The following is an 18951-nucleotide window of genomic DNA, read 5'->3' as shown; positions in this document are numbered from 1 at the left end:
ACTTGCTGAGAGAAAACCAGAACTCAGTAAGCAGTAGAACTGGTGAGGGGTGGCCGCAGGGGAGCCATCCTGGTACAGGTCTATGGCTTTCCTATTTGCTTTCATGCTCTTCCTGTGCGTGTTGTTTTGTTTTTTTCCTAAAGCTCCATTTAAACGACTCCTCAGGAAACCCAACCTACTTCAGGCAAACCTTGTACCAGTATGTGTTAGATGGGTGTGTTCTGTGGTGGCCTCCGCCACCTGCTGCTTGCCCTGCAGTGGTTTCCTCTCCCTGGAGGAGCAAACTCCCTAAGGGCAGGGCCAGGGGCTATCATCTCTGAGACATGAAACGCAGGGCCTGCCACCACGCTAGACTTTTTTTTTTTTTTTTGGAAATAAGCTATGCCATTTTCACTAAAGCTCATTAGGTACTTGAGTTTTGTGGGAAATGCGGAAAACACTTGTGGTGCCTCAGTTTTAAAGTGGCTGCAAGTCCTTTTGGAGAAAAAGTTGACCCAAGAGTCCCCTAATGACAGCAGAAGGGAAACGAGGGCTGGCATAGCAGGTGTGTTTGGTCTGTCCTTTGGGAGAGGGACTCTGGAAAGAGCCGGAGGACACGCTGAAGATAAACAAAAGGACCTAGCTGCTGGGCCGTGGGTTGCTCTTGGGACCGGGGAGGTGGAGGCCGGGCCGGCGCCGGGCTCAGTCTGCTCACCGGCTCTCTCCTTGCAGGCCCTGCCATGTTCCGCAGGGTAGGCTGGCTGGTCCTGTACAGCCTTGCTGTGCTGCTGCTCAGCTGCCTGTTCTTCCTGAAGAAGGAGGCCCACCCAGCGGGGGGCCCCATGGCCCGACAGCCCTTCTGGGCTCCCCCAGGGCCCCGGCGCAGCCAGTGCCCGCCCAACCACACGGTGGCCAACGCCTCCCTGTTCCTGCCTAACCGTCACCGCCTCTTCTTGACCTATCGCCACTGCCGCAACTTCTCCGTCTTGCTGGAGCCTTCAGGCTGTGCCGAGGACACCTTCCTGCTCCTGGCCATCAAGTCACAGCCTGGCCACGTGGAGCGGCGTGCGGCCATCCGCAGCACGTGGGGCCGCGCAGGAAGCTGGGCCAAGGGCCGGCAGCTGAAGCTGGTGTTCCTCCTGGGGGTGGCGGGATCTGCGCCCCCAGCCCAGCTGCTGGCCTACGAGAGTCGGGAGTTTGATGATATCTTACAGTGGGACTTTGCTGAGGACTTTTTCAACCTGACACTCAAGGAGCTGCACTTGCAGCGCTGGGTGGCAGCTGTCTGCTCCCAGGCCCATTTCATGCTAAAGGGAGATGACGATGTCTTTGTCCATGTCCCCAATGTGCTGGAGTTCCTGGATGGCTGGGACCCAGCCCAGGACCTACTGGTGGGAGATGTCATCCGCCAGGCCCTGCCCAACAGGAACACCAAGGTCAAATATTTCATCCCACCCTCCATGTATAGGGCCCACCACTACCCACCCTATGCTGGGGGTGGAGGGTATGTCATGTCCAGAGCCACTGTGCAGCACCTCCAAGCAGCCGTGGAAGAGGCTGAACTCTTCCCCATTGATGACGTCTTTGTGGGGATGTGCCTGAAAAAGCTGGGGGTGAGCCCCATGCACCATGCTGGCTTCAAGACATTTGGAATACGGCGGCCCCTGGACCCTCGGGACCCATGCCTGTACAGAGGGCTCCTTCTGGTGCACCGCCTCAGCCCCCTGGAGATGTGGACCATGTGGGCACTGGTAACAGATGAGGGGCTCAAGTGTGCAGCTGCCCCCTTGTCCCAGCTTCGAGGGGTGGGTTGAGCGAGTAGACAATTTTGCAACCATGATGAGAAATCGAGAACCCTGAAACTTGACCCTTGATGGGTCTACAAGAAATGCTTTGTTTTTGTAACCTCCTCCCAAACCTTGCTAACTCTGATTAAAACACTGAAACCTGGCTAACCTGTCCCAGTATGTGTTAAATGGGCAAATGCTGCCATCACTCCATGGGGGGACTCCTGGAGCCCTTTGGGGCTCTTCCAGTCTGGAAAGGGTGGTGAAGGAGGGAGGCTGCCTAGGGCTCCAAAAGACACACAAACATCTTTTTTAAATGCAAAAAAAAATTATTCTCCTTTAGATACAACAGAGAAACTCCAAGGAAAAAAGGAAACGAGGAGTGTGTGTTGGAATAAGTCCTGTTAAGAGCACCAGGTAAACACTCTGCATCCAGTCCCTGGGTCTTTGGGCTTTTGGCTCCTTGGCCTGAGCTGTCCTTACAGGGCAATGGGGCCAGGTCACAGAAGGCATTAGAAACACCAAAAAGAAATCTTAGAAACACACAGGCTCCCCTTTCCCCAAAAAACTCACATCCCTATGGAGGGAGCAAATACTAAATCATATTTGAAAATGTAGATGGGAAACTGAGAGGTTTAACAGCTACTAAACTTGTGGACATGACAGAGAAGGCCCCTTCTCTCTGGCCAGGTTGGTGAGATGCTCTGGGTGGGAGGTAAAAAGATCGATGGGTGAGAGGGCAGCTCTGCTGAGCAGGGTGAAATGTTAAACGGGGTGCAGTGCCCTGCAGGCTGCAGGGCTGGCTAAGAACCAGGTCCAGTAGAAGCCTGAGACCGTGGAGATAGGGGTCAGGCACTCACAGCTCACAATGACCTCTGGTCTGATGGGCCAGGGCAGGACCTGCCTGCCATGCCTCTGTGTGCAGAGAAAGCTGTGCTGACCTGGGGCTGGATGGCGTCTGCCCTTGCTTTCCCCAGGCCGAGTGGGCAGACGTGGGCAGCAGCTCAGGCCCTCAATCCTCACGCAGGTAGGCCTCCTGCTCCGGCTCAGCCCTCTCATCCCCTTCCTCCTGTGTTTTCTGTCGGAGTTCTTCTGTCTGTGCTTCTGCCAACTTGGTTTCTGCTTTCTGGGAAAGCTGGCGCACCTCCTGCACCTGCGATCTCACCAGCTGGATATGACTCCTGGCGGTTACAGAGGCCTGGTCCGCTCCTGCCAAAAGATGGGCCACTTATGCTGAGTGGACACAAGGAAAGCCTGGGGGCTCTGTGGCTGTCATCTGAGCCTTTCTTGGGGCCACTTCCCCTGCCCTCCCTGCAAAGCAGAGAACCCTCTACCCTCCACATCCAGGTCTGCGTTTTACTCTATTGTCAAAACCCTGGCATTTTCCTCCAGCTATCATCAGCAGCCATCGTTATAATTATCAAATGCAATTCCCACAATCATCTGTATAGCTACTCAGCTCTTAGTATAGACGTTTTAAGATTTTAATTTTTTTAACTGCACAATGCATTTCTTTTTGACAAATGAAGAGATCACTAATAAAATTGTGAAACATCTCTTTCCTCACCCTACCCAATCTTCAGAGATAACATCTTTTAGAAGTTTAAAGGGCACCTTCCTCATCCTTTAAAATGTTACTATAAAGTAACATTTCATCTATTTACTAGATGGGCTGCTGTCCAATTCATTAACTGTTGAATAAAGCCAATTAGATCTTTTTTAAAAAGTTCCTACATTCATATGGAATACACAGAAAAAATTTCTATGACTATAAATCTACATAATGGCACAAACTATTTATTGAACATATTTTGCAATTCTGTTTCTGAGCGCTATCATTTTACCTGCTGCTAGTGTATTTCATAATATAGATATCTGTATTTATTAATTCATCTACAGAACATTCGAGCGGTTCTCTTCTACGCTATTGCATTAATGAGAACCTTTAGTATAGTGTAGAAAGACAGTGGAGGAGGGCAGGCATCCTTTTATTTCTGATGTTGATGGAAATGCTTCTCACATTTCACTATGAAATAGGATTATTCAACCATCATGTTAAGAACATTCTCTCTATAATTGTACTCAGATTTAAATCGGAAATGGGCACTACATTTTACTGAAGGCTTCTGGGGCATACACTGATATGATTACACAAGTGGCTTTTCTCCTATAATCTACTGTAGATAATCTCAAGTAGTGAATTAAATGTTGATAGGGTATTTTTTTGCTATATGTAGATTTAAAAATTTTTTTTATTGAAATGTAGTTGATATACAATGTTGTGTTAGTTACTGCTGCACAGCAAAGTGATTCAGTTACACATATATATGCATTCTTTTTTTTAATATTCTTTTCCATTATGGTTTATCGTAAGATATTGAATAGAGTTCCTTGTGCTGTACAGTAGGACCCTGTTGTTTATCTATCCTATATATAAAAGCTTACATCTGCTAACCCCAGCATCCCACTCCATCCCTCCCCTAATGCCCTCGGCAACCACCAGTCTGTTCTCTATGTCCCTGATTTTGTTTCTGTTTCATAGATAAGTTCATTTGTGTCATATTTTGGATTCCACATATAAGTGGTATCATGGTATTTGTCTTTCTCTTTCTGACTTACTTCACTTAGTATGATAATCTCTAGTTGCATCCATGTTGCTGCCAATGGCATTATTTCGTTCTTTTTTATGGCTGAGTAGTATTCCATTGTATATATGTACATCTTCTTTATCCATTCATCTGTCAATGGAGATTTAAGCTGTTTCCATGTCTTGGCTATTGTGAATAGTGCTGCTGTGAACATAGGGGTGCATGTATTTTTTGAATTATAGTTTTGTCCAGATACATGACCAGGAGTGGGATTGCTGGATCATATGGTGACTCTATTTTTAGTTTTCTGAGGAACCTCCATACAGTTTTCCACAGTGGCTGCACCAACTTACATTCCCACCAACAGTGTAGGAGAGTTCCCTTTTCTCCACACCCTCTCCGGCATTTGTTATTTGTAGACTTTTTATTGATGGCCATTCTGACTGGTGTGGGGTGGTACCTCACTGTAGTTTTGATTTACATTTCTCTAAAAATTAGCGATGTTGAGCATCTTTTTATGTGTCTATTGGCCGTATGTATTTCTTTTTTGGAGAAATGTCTACTTAAGTCTTCTGCCCATTTTTCGATTGGGTTGTTTGCTTTTTTGTCGTTGAGTTGTAGGAGCTGTTTACATATTTTGGAAATTAAGCCCTTGTCAGTCAGTCACATTGTTTGCAAATATTTTCTACCACTGTGTAGGCTGTCGTTTTGTTTTTGGTTTCCTTTGCTCTGCAAAAGCTTTTAAATTTGATTAAGTCCCATTTGTTTACTTTTGTTTTCATTTCCATTGCCTTGGGAGACTGACCTAAGAAAACACTGCTATGATTTATGTCAGAGAATGTTTTGTCTATGTTCTCTTGATAGGTTTTTTAATGTTGAATTATCATTTTATTTTGAAGATAAATGGCTATATTTGATTTATATTTATATTCATAAGTGATATTGAACTATAGTTTTTTTTGTTCTGGTGCTGGGCAAGTCCAGTTTGGGATCAGGCCTATGCTGGTTTTAGACAATTATAATAGTTGGGAGGCTTGTCATCATTTTTTGGTATACTTTCTGTAACATAGGAATTATGTTTCTTGAAGATTTGATAAAACTCTCCCACAAAACTGCCTGGGCTTAGTGTCTACTTTGGGGGAACAGATTCTTTGTGAATACTATTTCAACTTTTGTGGTTACTGATCTTACTTGGATTCTTTACTTCTTGGGCCAACTTAGGATTTACATAAAGATCATAATATTCTCGTATGATTAAAAAAACCCTCCATATCTATAATAGCTCCTTCTGATGTTACTTTTGCTCTCTAGAAAGTTATACTCGCCAAACCTAATTTTTTAATTCTTTTCAAGGAACCAGAGTTTGCCTTTTTGACTATTTATTTTTGGCTGTGTTGTGTCTTCGTTGCTGCACACAGGCTTTCTCTAGTTGCAGCAAGCGGGGGCTGCTCTTCATTGTGGTGTGTGGGCTTCTCATTGAGGTGGCTTCTCTTGTTGCGGAGCACAGGCTCTAGGTGTGCGGGCTTCAGAAGCTGTGGCATGCAGGCTCAGAAGTTGTGGCTTGCGGGCTCTAGAGCACAGGCTCAGTAGTTGTGGAGCATGGGCTTAGTTGCTCCACGGCATGTGGCATCTTCCCAGACCAGGGCTCAAACCCGTGTCCCCTGCATTGGCAGGTGGATTCTTAACCACTGCACCACCAGGGAAGTCCCTATTTCTTTTTAGTCTTCTTATACCTTTTATTTCTTTTATTGCACATTGTCTGAATTTATTTTGCTTTCTCTAACTTACTGGGTTAAAAGTTTAATTTATTTATTTTCAGTTCTTAGTACGGTGAACATTACCTGTCACTTATGGCTGCTGTTCTTTTTATTTATGACATGTGCCTTTAAATAAGGGTCAATTTCTATTTAAGAGCTACTTTGTATACAACTCTCTGGGTCTGCTATATACAAGACTTATGACTGTTCTAAATACTTTTAAATTTCCATTTTTCTTTATTGAGGTATAGTTGATTTACGATAGTATGTAAGTTTTAGGTGTACAACATAGTTATTCACAATTTTTAAAGGTTCTAATCCATTTATAGTTACTATAAAATACTGGCTATGTTTTCTGTTCTGTTCAGTATATCCTTGCAGCTTATTTATTTTATACATAGTAGTTTATACCTCTTCATCCTCTCCCCATTGGTAACCACTAGTTTGTTCTTTGTATCTGTGAGTCTGTTTTGTTATATTCACTAGTTTTATTTTTTAGATTCCACATATAAGTAATATACAGTATTTGTCTTTGTGTCTGACTTATTTCACTAAGACTAAACCTTGCAAGTCCATCCATGTTGTTGCAAATGGCAAAATTTCATTCTTTTATGGCTGAGTAATATTCCCCTGTATATATACACCACATCTTTATCCATTCATCTGTTGATGGACACTTAGACTGCTTCTAAATCTTGGCTATTGTAAATAATGCTGCTATGAACATTGGGGTGCATATATCTTTTTGAATTCAGTTTCATTTTCTTCAGAGATACACCCAGGAGTGGAAAGAAATTGCTGGATCATATGGTAGTTCTATTTTTTTTTCTCTCTTTTTTTTTTTTTGCTGTGCTGCTCAGCTTGTGGGATCTTAGTTCCCCAACCAGGGACTGAACCTGTGCCCCTGGCAATGAAAATGCAGAGTCCTAAACACTGGACCACCAGAGAATTCCCACTATTTTCAGTTTGTTTATTTTTACCACTGTCTTTAAAAAAAAAATTTTTATTGGAGTATAGTTGATTTGTTAGATTTAGGTGTACAGTAAAGTGTATCAGTTATACATATACATATATCCACTCTTTTTTAGATTCTTTTCCCATATAGGTCATTACAGAGTATTGAGTTCCCTGTGCTACACAGTAGGTCCTTATTAGTTATCTACTTTGTACATAGTAGTGTATATACGTCACTCCCAATCTCTCAATTTACCCATCCCCCCACCCCTCCCCCCACCCCGTAACCATAAGTTTGTTTTCTACATCTGTGACTCTACTTCTGTTTTGTAAATAAGTTCATTTGAATCCTTTTTTTCCTTTGGTTCCACAGATAAGCGATATCATGATATTTGTCTTTCTCTGACTTACTTCACTCAGTACGACTATCTCTAGGTCCACGCATGTTGCTGCAAATGGCAGTTTTGTTCTTTTTTATGGCTGAGTAATATTCCATTTATATATGTACCACATCTTCTCTATCCACTCTTCTGCAGATGGACATTTAGGTTGCTTCCGAATCTTGGCTACTGTAAATAGTGCTGTAGTGAACACTGGGGTGCATGTATCTTTTCAAATTATGGTTTTCTCTGGATATATGCCCAGGAGCGGGATTGCTGGATCATATGGTAGTTCTATTTTCAGTTTTTTAAGGAAACTCCATACTGTTCTCCACAATGGTTGTACCAATTTACATTCCCACCTACAGTGTAGGAGGGTTCCCTTTTCTCTATACCCTTTCCAGTACTTATTGTTTGTAGATTTTTTGATGATGGCCATTCTGACCGGTGTGAGGTGACACCTCATTGCAGTTTTGATTTGCATTTCTCTAATAATTAGTGATATTGACATCTTCTAATGTGCTTCTTGGCCATCTGTATGTCTTCTTTGGCAAAATGTTTATTTAGAGCTTCTGCCCATATTTTGATTGGGTTGTTTTTCTGTTAGTGGGCTGCATGAACTGTTTGTATATTTTGGAGATTAATCCCTTATTGGGCACTTTGTTTGCAAATATTTTCTCCCATTCTATAGGTTGTCTTTTTGTTTTGTTTATGGTTTCCTTTGCTGTGCAAAAGCTTTTAAGTTTAATTAGGATCCATTTGTTTATTTTTATTTTCATTACTCTAGGAGGTGGATCAAAAAAGATATTGCTGTGATTTATGTCAGAGTGTTCTGCCTGTTTTCCTCTAAGAGTTTTATAGTATCTGGCCTTACATTTAGGTCTTTAATCCATTTTGAGTTTATTTTTGTGTATGGTGTTAGAGAGTGTTCTAATTTCATTCTTTCACATGTAGCTGTCCAGTTTTCCCAGCACCACTTACTGAAAAGAGACTGTCTTTTCGCCATTGCATATTCTTGCCTCATTTGTCATAGATTAGTTGACCATAGGTGTGTGGGTTTATTTTGTTTTTTGAGGAACCTCCATACTGTTTATCATGGTGGCTGCACCATTTTACATTACCACCAACAGTGTACTAGGGTTCCCTTTTCTCCACGTTCTCACCGACATTTGTTATTTATGATCTTTTTATGACAGCCATTCTGACAGGTGAGGTGATATATCTCATTGTGGTTTTGATTTGCATTTCTCTGATGATTAGCGATGTTCAGCACCTTTTCATGCACCCATTGGCCATCTATACGTTGCCTTTGGAAAATGTCTATTCAGATCTTTCCATTTTTAAATCAGGGGTTTCTTTTGATATTGAGTTGTACGGGTTAAATTTCCATTTTGGTTTTTGGTGAGGAAGGGGGTTATCAAGTAATTTGCTGAGTCTTTGTCACTTGGCATAAAAATCAATTTTTGTACATGTTGTATACTATTTGAATTTGAAGAGAATTTTTTTGGGGGGGGGAGGACAAAATTTTTTATTCAGTATATGCATTTGGTTAAGCTTTTAAACATCATTCTGTTCCAACACTTAATAGTTTGTTTTGATCTTGACCCGTGAGCCTGAGATGTGTATAAAGCTCCATTTTTCCTTGTAAATCTATCACTTTCTGCCTCATTAGGCACACACTTCATGATTGATGTCTTGATGAATTGTTCTGTCCCTTTTAATGCTTTCTGTCTTGAATCCCCCTTCTGATTCTGACATTGCTCTGCCACCTTTTTGGGGGTAGATTTCTTTTTGTTAGTAATGGTTCAGTTTATCTTAAAATTCTAAACCTTCCTATGCGTTTTGGTTTTAGATGTGCTTCTGTAAACAATTTTAGCTAGAATTATTTTTTAATACATTCAGAAAGTAGTTAATATGTAAATTTATTCTTATTGTGATTACTGATATTTGAATGTGTTCTTTTTTACTTTGCATTTTCCAATTAACAGGCTTTATTTCTTAAAGCTTTCCTGCCTTAACTGAATTTTAATCAACTTTTCCCTCCCCCCCCCTTTTTTTTTTGCGGTATGCGGGCCTCTCACTGTTGTGGCCTCTCCTGTTGCGGAGCACAGGCTCTGGATGCGCAGGCCCAGCGGCCATGGCTCACAGGCCCAGCCACTCCACGGCATGTGGGATCTTCGTGGACCGGGGCGCGAACCCGTGTCCCCTGCATTGGCAGGTGGACTCTCAACCACTGTGCCACCAGGGAAGCCCCTCCCCACCAATTCTTTTTGAAGTGTTTAACAATGTCTAATGTTAAGCCATTGTCTCTCTTCTCAAGCAAGAAAGCTTAGCATGCTTTCACTTCTTCCCCAAACTGATTTGATTACTTAAAAATTTAACACTCAGGGGGCTTCCCTGGCGGCACAGTGGTTGAGAATCTGCCTGCCAATGCAGGGGACACAGTTCAGTCCCTGGCCCAAGAGATCCCACATGCTGCGGAGCAACTAAGCCTGTGCGCCACAACTACTGAAGCCTGCATGCCTAGAGCCCACGCTCCATGAGAGAAGCCACCACAATGAGAAGCTTGTGCACTGCAACAAAAAGTAGCCCCCCGCAACTAGAGAAAGCCCGTGCACAGCAACGAAGACCCAACACAGCCAAAAAGAACACTCAGAGCTTTTGACGTTTTACTAAATTTTCTTCATTAGTTTTGTATCTCAGTTGCTTCTTTCTAAACTAATTTTTCTTTACAGAGTAGTTTTTCCAGAAAGCATAAGCAGTTGGTAAGCTGAGTCTTTATGTCTGAAAACATCTTTTATTCTCACATTTTAAAGATATTTGGATGGTTATTTTTTGTCACCTTGCAGATAAGAAGATTAATGTCTGATTATACTTCCTTTGTAAGTAATTGCTTTTTTCTTATAGTTTTTAGGATTTTTCTTTGTATAGTTTTCTTTTTTTTTAACCATATGAGATATATTTATATTTTAAATTCTGTTCAGAACCTTTGTGAGCCCTTTCAATCAGTTCTGGGAAAATGTCTTTTTTCAGATAATGCTTATAATTTACTCTCCCTCTTTTCTCTTGCTAGATCTAAGCCTAGTGAGTGGTGAGGGCTGCCTGGGACTGTTCCTGCTATAGAACCCTCAGCAAACCTCCCTGTTCACTGCACCTGGAAACCCTGCTCCCACCTTTGGTGTGCCACTACTAAAATGCTACTTTTACACTTCTGTTGTTTCGCTCTTCATCCCAATCCTGTTTTCAGAATCTCTTATTCCCCGGGGCATTAGTTAACTAAGAAAGAATTTTTTGTTTTTACTTAAAATATCTTTTATATCTTTTAAGATTTCAGAAAACAATAGCACTTTAACAAACCAGTTTCCTAATAAGAACTTCTGTGGTGACATAGTTTGGGCCCAACCAGGTAAGATGGCAAATGAGGGGTTCCCTCAAATACATTTAATTAGAAAACCATTCAGCTCAAGCCCACTGGATGGATAGTGATGGTTTTAAAACGCCTGGTGAATGAATAACTGCATTTTCTATAGTCAGGCACCAAGGCACAGAGGATGAAGCCCTGGCTACCAGGGACAAAGGCTTTAGAATCTGACCTACTTCGCTGAATCCCAGTTTGGCTGCTTACTTACTGTGTACCACAGCATGCCGGGTGAATTACTTAACCCCCTCTATCTGCCAGTTTCTTCATCTATAAAGTGGGAATGATGATAGTAACGCCTACTTTAAAGGAACTGTGGGGGTTAAATGTCTATAAAATGTTTACCACAAAGCCTGAAATATAGATACTATTCATAAATTATCCAGGTTATTAAAGAATAAATGTTCAAAACCTATTTGGAGGGCTCCCCTGGTGGTGCAGTGGTTGGGAGTCCACCTGCTGATGCAGGGGACACGGGTTCATGCCCTGGTCCGGGAAGATCCCACATGCCGCAGAGCGGCTGGGCCCCTAAAAGCCATGGCCGCTGAGCCTGCACATCCGGAGCCTGTGCTCCGTAGCGGGAGAGGCCACAACAGTGAGAGGCCTGCGTACTGCAAAAAAAACAAAACAAAACCCCACCTATTTGGAAGCAATCAATCAAAATTTCCAGCTGACAACAGTTTTATCATTTTTCATTTTCTAGATATTAACTATCTAGCTTCTATGGGTCTGGTCTACAAGAGCATTCATTTTTCCTTTGTGCAGATGAAATATTGGTTAATATATTGGAAATGGGAACATTTTCCCACAAAGTTATAGCCACAATATCCCTCACTTTTCAGCTAGATGAAAACTCAAACAGCACCTCCATAGTAAGAACTTTCACCTACCGGTTTGGTATGCAGCTTCTGCTGCCATCTCTGAAAGACTAACTGCAGTCATCCAGGTGGTTTCCAACTTCAAGTACTCTTGCTGTTTTGAAGTCATCTATAAATTAAACAAAGCACTTCAGACAACATGACTCTGCATTACATCATTAAGCACATTTAAATGGACTTACTCAATAGTAGACTGAGAGAACAGCTACTGGTAAAACACCTTCATTCAATCATTTAGATAACCACAATGAGGCAGGAGCACTAATACAGAAACGCCAAGTAACTTTTTGCTCACCTCAACTCTGGCTCCTATGATCACCTGCCACACTTCGTCTTCCTCCTGTGAATTCATTTTCCCAAGTAAACTTGTGTATTGTCGGTACAGAGAAATTAAGGTATAAACAGCCTACAAATATAGAATAAATGAGTAAAATAAATGAGGCATATTAGGGTTAGTGACACACCTCAAGGTGAAGTCACATTGCAGCAAACTGGCTCTTCAGTTCTTCTGCTTCACTGAACCTGCACTATTGTATGAAGTAGAGGCATTATCCTAGGACATCAGTATCTCCACTTGTCCACGTTAGCGGGCTTCCCTGGTGGCACAGTGGTTGAGAGTCCGCCTGCCAATGCAGAGGACGCAGGTTCGTGCCCTGGTCCAGGAAGATCCCACATGCTGCGGAGTGGCTGGGTCTGTGAGCCAGGGCTGCTGAGCCTGCACATCCGGAGCCTGTGCTCCACAACGGGAGAGGCCACAACAGTGAGAGACCCGCGTACCGCAAAAAAAAAAAAAAAAAAAAGCTTGTTAGCAATTTAGACATACAAAAAGAACATAATGCAGATGGAAAACTCAGAAAACTGGGAATAAAGCTGCTGAAAAATGAAGGTAAAGAAACATGTAAATGAGACTTTTAAAAATGATTCTGATTATTCACATACTATTAGCTCAGATCAGTGGTTTTCAAACTGTCCTCACACAGAAGCCCCTGGTACCCCCAACTGAACCAGATCAGCAATGGTCCCCCTGTCTTATATACTGGGCTGCTATATTTAAGATTTTTCTTTTAAAAAGGGTTCCTGGACAGTGAGGCCGACCACAGCCCCTTCCCAGAGGGTGAGTGTCCCACCTGCAGGGGCCCTACATTAAATGAGGATAAAGCAAAACTCTAATTCAAAAAGATACACACTCCCCTATGTTCACAGCAGCACTATTTACAGTAGCAAAGATATGGAAGCAACCTAAATGTCCACTGACAGATGAATGGGTGAAGAAGATGTGGTACATATATACAATGGAATATTACTCAGCCATAAAGAAGAATGGAACAGGGGCTTCCCTTGTGGCACAGTGGCTTCCCTGGTGGCACAAGAATCTGCCTGCCAACACATGGGACACAGGTTCAAGCCCTGGTCTGGGAAGATCCCACATGCTGCGGAGCAACTAAGCCCATGCACCACAACTACTGAGTCTATGCCCTGGAGCCCGTGAGCTGCAACTACTGAAGCTTGCACGCTTAGAGCCCATGCTCTGCAACAAGAGAAGCCACCACAAGGAGAAGCCCACACACAGCAATGAAGAGTAGCCCCCGCTTGCCACAACTATAGAAAGCCCATGCACAGCAACAAAGACCCAACTCAGCCAAAAATAAATAAAAATTTATTTTAAAAAAATGGAATATTGCCATTTGCAGCAACATGGATGATCATACTAAGTGAAGTAACCCAGAAAGAGAAAGACAAATCATATGATATCACTTGTATATGGAATCTAAAATAATGCTACAGATGAACTTACAAACCAGAAACAGACTTGCAAGATATAGAGAACAGACTTGTGGATGCCGAGGGGGAGGGAGGTGAGGGAAAGACGGATTGGGAGTTTGGGATTAGCAGATGCAAACTATTATACAGAGAATGGATAAACAACAAGGTCCTACTGTATAGCACAGGGAATTATAGTCAATAGCCTGTGATAAACCACAGTGGAAAAGAATATGAAGAAGAATATATGTGTAACTGAATCACTTTGCTGTACAGTAGAAATTAATACAACATTGTAAATCAACTATACTTCAATAGAAAATTTTTTAAAATAAAATAAAATGAATAATAAGGGTTCGTGGAGAAAGTCTAAAAACCAGTAATTTAGATCAGGACTCAGCCAACTTTTTTTTGTAAAGGGCCAGAGAGTGGCCCTACAGTCTCTGTTTGCAACTATTCAACTCATGAAAGCAGTCATAGACAATACACAAAAAAACGAGCCTGACCGTGTACCAATCAAAGTACAAATGCAGGCATCAGATCCGATTTGATCTGTGAGCCATAGTTTGCTGACCACTGACTTAGATGACCAAGACTTAACAAGAGGACACTTACCTTAGTATATTCAGTGATTGCTTCAATCAATGCATATGTGGTCTGAGAGAGAAAGGTAGAGGTGCTATCTGTTACCAAAGACACAGCCCTCCTCGTTAATGCATCATTACTAAGAGAATGAGGCTCCGGTTTCTGAAACACACAAACATTTTTAGTCAATTTTGAACCTAAAGCTCGAGCTGAGATCATAGACAGCCAAGTGAAAAATGTAATTCTCACACTACAACTGCACTATGATGCTTCTGTGTTAACTTTTTCTTTTTAAGCTTTATTTTCGCTATTTAAGACAACATATGAAAATAATTCTAGAATATGCTTTCTACCTGCTTTTGTTGCTTATTCTCTGCTCCAAAAAGCAAAGTATTTCTTTTTATCAAATAAAAGCCTAGTATTTATAATCAACAAATTTCATGAAGTTATGATTCATTCATTACCACAGTGCTAGATGCTTGGGATATAAAGATAAACTAGAAAATTAATGCAATCAAGTACCATGGGAGCTGTGGAAGAAGTCTGGAGAGGCACACGTAAGACAGCAATCACTTCTATGTCGAATGAGAATAACTTAGAAAAGGCTTCAGAGAGATGATAAGGATTAAGCTGAGTCTAAGAAAGTAAATGGTGGAGAGGGCAAATCGACAGAATGAGCTGTACAGTCGATACAGGGGAGAGGGAGACGCTTCCCTCTGACCTCAGCTGTTATGTTTAAAAAAAAAAAAAAAAAGGGCAGTATAACTCTCTCACGAGTTAAGGGAACGTAGTGGCCACCTTGATTAAATATTGGCAACTATGATGACAAGTCATCCCTAACTCTCCCTTTTTCTCCCATAGCAGAGGATTTATTGTATCAGAACTAACAAACCAATCCCTCTATGATCTGTTGTCTTTTTGCTATTTAAAGTATAAGCACACTGAATCACTGCCTGTTGAAAGTAGCAATCAAGAAACACCTCTGATACACGAACAAATCATGAATTTTATCATATTTATATTTCATTCAATCAACTAAGTAAGTATTCATTATGTACCTGGCACTGAGGGGCTAGAAAGGAAAGAATGATATCATCTCTGCTCATGAGAAGCTAATTTTGACCTATTCTGATAGTTTGTGTCTTCATAATGCTCTCCACTTTACAATGCACGTTTACTTGTTCCTCACAACAGTCTAGGTATAGCACTTCTCTTTTAATGAGGAAACAGAAGCTCAGGATAGTTATGTAACTCTCCTCAAAAGTACACATGTAGACCTCAAACCAAATCTTCTCACTCCAAAGTTTCCATTATGCTCTGCTGACTCAGGGGAGTCAAACAGATTATCATCAAATATCAAAACAGACAATATAAGTGGTCAGAGAGGGAAATCATTGTTGGCCAGGAACTAGGAAAGGCTTTAAAAAGGTGGGATTTGGGTCTCAAGACAACTAGGATTAGAATGGACATGCGTCCTGGGTTAGAAGAAACAATGAGGAAAAGAATATATATGATGTATGCAGGGGATGTCGGGAATCTAGCCTGGTTGGAGTGGATGGCACAAGGGAGATGAGACTGGCTAGGGCACTGGAGTGCGAGAAAAGTTTGCTGGATTTTAGTTCTGTAACACATTACGGGGAGCAACTGCAGGCTCTGAAGAATGGAAGTGGCATTGCTGTTCCAGCAGGAGAATGACTAGAGGCTCCTGTCAACCAGAGGCTCCTGGCATGTGGCCTAGAACTGAGGTAACTAGGGCTTAAGACTAGTAAACGAACTAGAAGGGACAAACACAGGGTACTTCTCTGGTGGCACAGTGGTTAAGACTCCGCGCTCCCAATGCAGTGGGCCCGGGTTCTGTCTCTGGTCAGGGAACTAGATGCCACACGTGTGCCGCAACTAAGAGTGCACATGCTGCAACTAAGGAGCCAGGGAGCCGCAACTAAGACCCAAATAAATAACCAACCAAACAAATAAAATAGGTAAACATTAAAAAATATATAAAGGACAAACACACAAAAAATCTTTTGGAGGAAGAAAGAAAAGGCTGTCCTAACAATGACTGAAAATGACTTGGTGTCCAAGTAAGGATTTTAGGGTTAAAGGGTCATTAGTACACAGAGATGACGGCTGAAGTGAGGCACAAAAAGGGAAAGCCTCATGAGTGAGCCTCAGAAGATGCTGAAAATACTTGTGATAGATGGAATTAATCTTGTTGCTGTGATAAACACACATTTAAGTATCAGGAATGTTTTGCCAAAATGGGGTTTGCCGATTTCTTATTTAGCTCTTCCTGATAAAGCATATAACCAACGATTTTTTAATAAGGTATCACTTTCATATCACTGTCTACTTGACAACTCCACCTAGATGTCATTTCCAAAACTGAACTCTTGGTTTCTTCCTCCCAAAACCCATTCCTCTCCATCCCAGTATACGGCAACACCATTCTCTCCGTTGCTTAGGCCTTTTAAAAGCACTGGAAGCGAAGTTATATACTTCACACCTAACCCATCGGCAACTCCTGCTGATGGCATTCAGCCCGCTCCCCCACCCAAGCCAAGCCTGCGATCATCTCATGCCTGGACCCCTGCTGGTCTTTTTAGTTCCACACAGCAACCTTTAAAAACTTATGTCAGATCATAGTAATCTTATGTTAAAATCCTCTGTGGCTTCTTTTCCATAATAAAATCCAAAGCTCTATAATGACCCACAAAGTACAGAAGTCGAAGCACATTCTGGTCCTGAGCTAACTCTGTGAGCTGAGTTCATCTATTTCTCTCTCTCTCTCTCTCTCTCCCCCTCTCATTCCACTTTCTCCTCTTCCGTATCTCCAGAATGTAAGCTTTATGAAAGCAGAAACTTCGTTTGATTTGCTCATACGGTCTCAGTGTGTATGGCACATAAAAGTTGCCCAATAAATTTTTATTGAATGAAAGACTACTTTGTTGATACTGTAATATGTTTTCTTTCTTCCCTCTTTATACAATCTAACCAACTTGACATAGTGTTCCTACCAAATAATACTATTAAAATGGAAATATTACTATATTTGCTCAGCTCTGAAAAGATGCCGATACACTAGAAAGTATACCATCACTTGCGGGTGGGGAGGGGCGCGGGGTAAAACCATAAGAGCTTGTCAGATGCTTCACTGCCCACCTGGTACTTCAAGAGGACACAGTACACAAAGACAGACAACACGGAGTGTCAGGACAGTACTGCACCTGGGCAAAAGGAACTGCACACAGGGTTACCCCAAATCCAGCAGCCACAGTTTTGTGCCATGGTCTTATCAATTCCGAGAAACAGCGCTTCTCACAGTTAGCCACGACTGGCACACACCGTTTGTACCTAGAAACAGAAAAAGTCAAATTTAGTAAGGCACAACCACCAACCTGTAAAAGCCTCTTCAATTTACTGATATTTACAGGGGCTGGAGCCACGCTGGAACCGAAAAGACGACGTAGGGTGGCCTTCCACACGACAGGGCTCTGTGGGGAGCTGGGAGGCCTGGAAAGGCCCGGGCTCGAAGAAACCGCTACTTGGCTCCCCGCGCGGGAATGCGGGCCGATGGTGCCGCAGTTTAAGAGTTACCAGGCGTGGACGTTTAAGAGGTGGTCTCAAAGCTTTTTATAAAACTCAGGCCAAAATAAAACGCTTCTGCAGGCAGGATTTAGCGCTGGCCCTCTGGCCTAGGCTGCAAGGGCTCTGATGGTCCCCTGGAGCCCGCAGGCGTCAAGAGGCCGAGGGAGCAGGGCCCGCGGGGAGACAAGCAAGTTCCTGGGCTCCTCTGCCCTCATGGAAAACCTCCTCCGGGAACCCGCCGCCTGCCCGGACCTCTCCCCCTGCTCTCCCCAGTGACTTCAATGGGCCAATGAGAGTCACTTCGCGGGCAGGCCGAGCGCCCCCCAAAAGACAGCCCGAGGGTGGGGGAACGCGCTCTCGGCAGGTGGGAAAACGGAAAAGCCGTCAGTGACACACGAAGCCCGGGCTTGGCCGAGGAGGCGGGAGGCCTCTGGCCAGAGGCAGAGGCGGGACGTCGTCAGACCTCCGAGAGGGGCGGGACGCCGTGACCCTCTCGGCCGAGAAGGGAAGCGCGCGCCCGCAAGGCCGGGGCTGCGGCCCGGGTGCAGCGCTCTCAGCGTCCCCTCCCTCTGTCCGACCCTGACCTCTTACACAACCTGAAGCCCTACCTGAAGAAGAAGGCTACGCTCCGAGACAGCCAACTCCTTAGAGCCGCCATCCCGCGTCTGACGGACCGCACACGCACACGCACACGCCGGAAGTGACGCCACTTCGTGATCGAGGGGCGGGGCGCGGCCCCCATTTGAGAGGGCCTCGTCGCATGACCACGCCCCCCGCCAGAGAGCGCAGCCGGGACTGGACAGACTGGGAGGGAGGGGGCGGGGCTGAAGGTAACGGCTATAACAGCCTGGCCGGACACAGAACTGCCGGAGCTTCCGCGTGGGGCGGGGCGGGCCGTGTGAAGACGAGGAGCGGGCGGAGCCAAGTCGGCCGTCGTGGAGGGTGGTTGGACTGGGGCCCTTCACCTCGGGAGAGTTCTCTCGTTAGCTGGCCGTGCGGGTCCGTCAGGACAGAAGTCGGAGGCGGAGCAGCGATCTGCTGGGCAGGCTGCTGCTGGGGCGGGGGTCGGGGCGGGAGGCGGGAGGGGCGGGGAGCCGGGCCAGGGGCGCTGTCACTTCAGCACCAGGAAATAGGTGGTCCAGCCGGCCAGCAGCAGCGCCCCGATGAGCACCGTGTAGCTGAGGAGCACGAAGGCCAGCAGCTCCCGCAGCAGCTGCAGCACGTGGATGGTGGTCGAGGCCGGCATCGCCCTGCGCGGGAGGCCCGAGGACCTGCGGGG

At 44.0% G+C, this 18951-nt stretch overlaps 2 protein-coding genes across 3 annotated transcripts; one reads left to right on the top strand and one right to left on the bottom strand.

Annotated features, from left to right (window-relative positions):
- Positions 1 to 716: 716 nt before the first annotated feature.
- Positions 717 to 1793, top strand: B3GNT4 (UDP-GlcNAc:betaGal beta-1,3-N-acetylglucosaminyltransferase 4). Its single transcript, XM_007448699.1, has one exon. It carries the CDS (start codon positions 720 to 722, stop codon positions 1791 to 1793), a length of 1074 nt encoding a protein of 357 aa, XP_007448761.1. The 5' UTR covers positions 717 to 719.
- A 281-nt stretch (positions 1794 to 2074) lies between these two features.
- Positions 2075 to 18383, bottom strand: DIABLO (diablo IAP-binding mitochondrial protein). Of its 2 annotated transcripts, XM_007448697.1 has the most exons (6): positions 18281 to 18383; positions 17312 to 17438; positions 14118 to 14249; positions 12037 to 12147; positions 11754 to 11850; positions 2075 to 2975 (listed from the first exon to the last, which is right to left on the bottom strand). In XM_007448697.1, exons 1-6 carry the CDS (start codon positions 18328 to 18330, stop codon positions 2779 to 2781), a joined length of 714 nt encoding a protein of 237 aa, XP_007448759.1. In that variant the 5' UTR covers positions 18331 to 18383; the 3' UTR covers positions 2075 to 2778. The 2 variants fall into 2 exon arrangements, with proteins under 2 accessions (XP_007448759.1, XP_007448760.1); XM_007448698.1 differs by lacking the exon at positions 14118 to 14249 and having other exon boundaries at positions 2779 to 2975; positions 18281 to 18330.
- Positions 18384 to 18951: the final 568 nt, after the last annotated feature.

Source organism: Lipotes vexillifer, unplaced genomic scaffold (genome assembly GCF_000442215.2).
Source record: "Lipotes vexillifer unplaced genomic scaffold, Lipotes_vexillifer_v1.1 scaffold21, whole genome shotgun sequence".
Classification (NCBI taxonomy): Eukaryota; Metazoa; Chordata; class Mammalia; order Artiodactyla; family Lipotidae; genus Lipotes; species Lipotes vexillifer.
The sequence above is the reverse complement of the archived record's forward strand: the minus strand, read 5'-3'. Positions and strand labels throughout refer to the sequence as shown.

Excerpts from the sequence above, each read along its gene's own strand:
- DIABLO (XM_007448697.1), bottom strand. The coding sequence starts at position 18,330 with ATGGCGGCTCTAAGGAGTTGGCTGTCTCGGAGCGTAGCCTTCTTCTTC. Across the intron at positions 17,439-18,280 it reads AGCGTAGCCTTCTTCTTCAG|GTACAAACGGTGTGTGCCAG; the intron begins GTAGGGCTTCAG and ends TTCTGTTTCTAG. Across the intron at positions 11,851-12,036 it reads TCATAGGAGCCAGAGTTGAG|ATGACTTCAAAACAGCAAGA; the intron begins GTGAGCAAAAAG and ends TTTAATTTATAG.
- B3GNT4 (XM_007448699.1), top strand. The coding sequence starts at position 720 with ATGTTCCGCAGGGTAGGCTGGCTGGTCCTGTACAGCCTTGCTGTGCTG.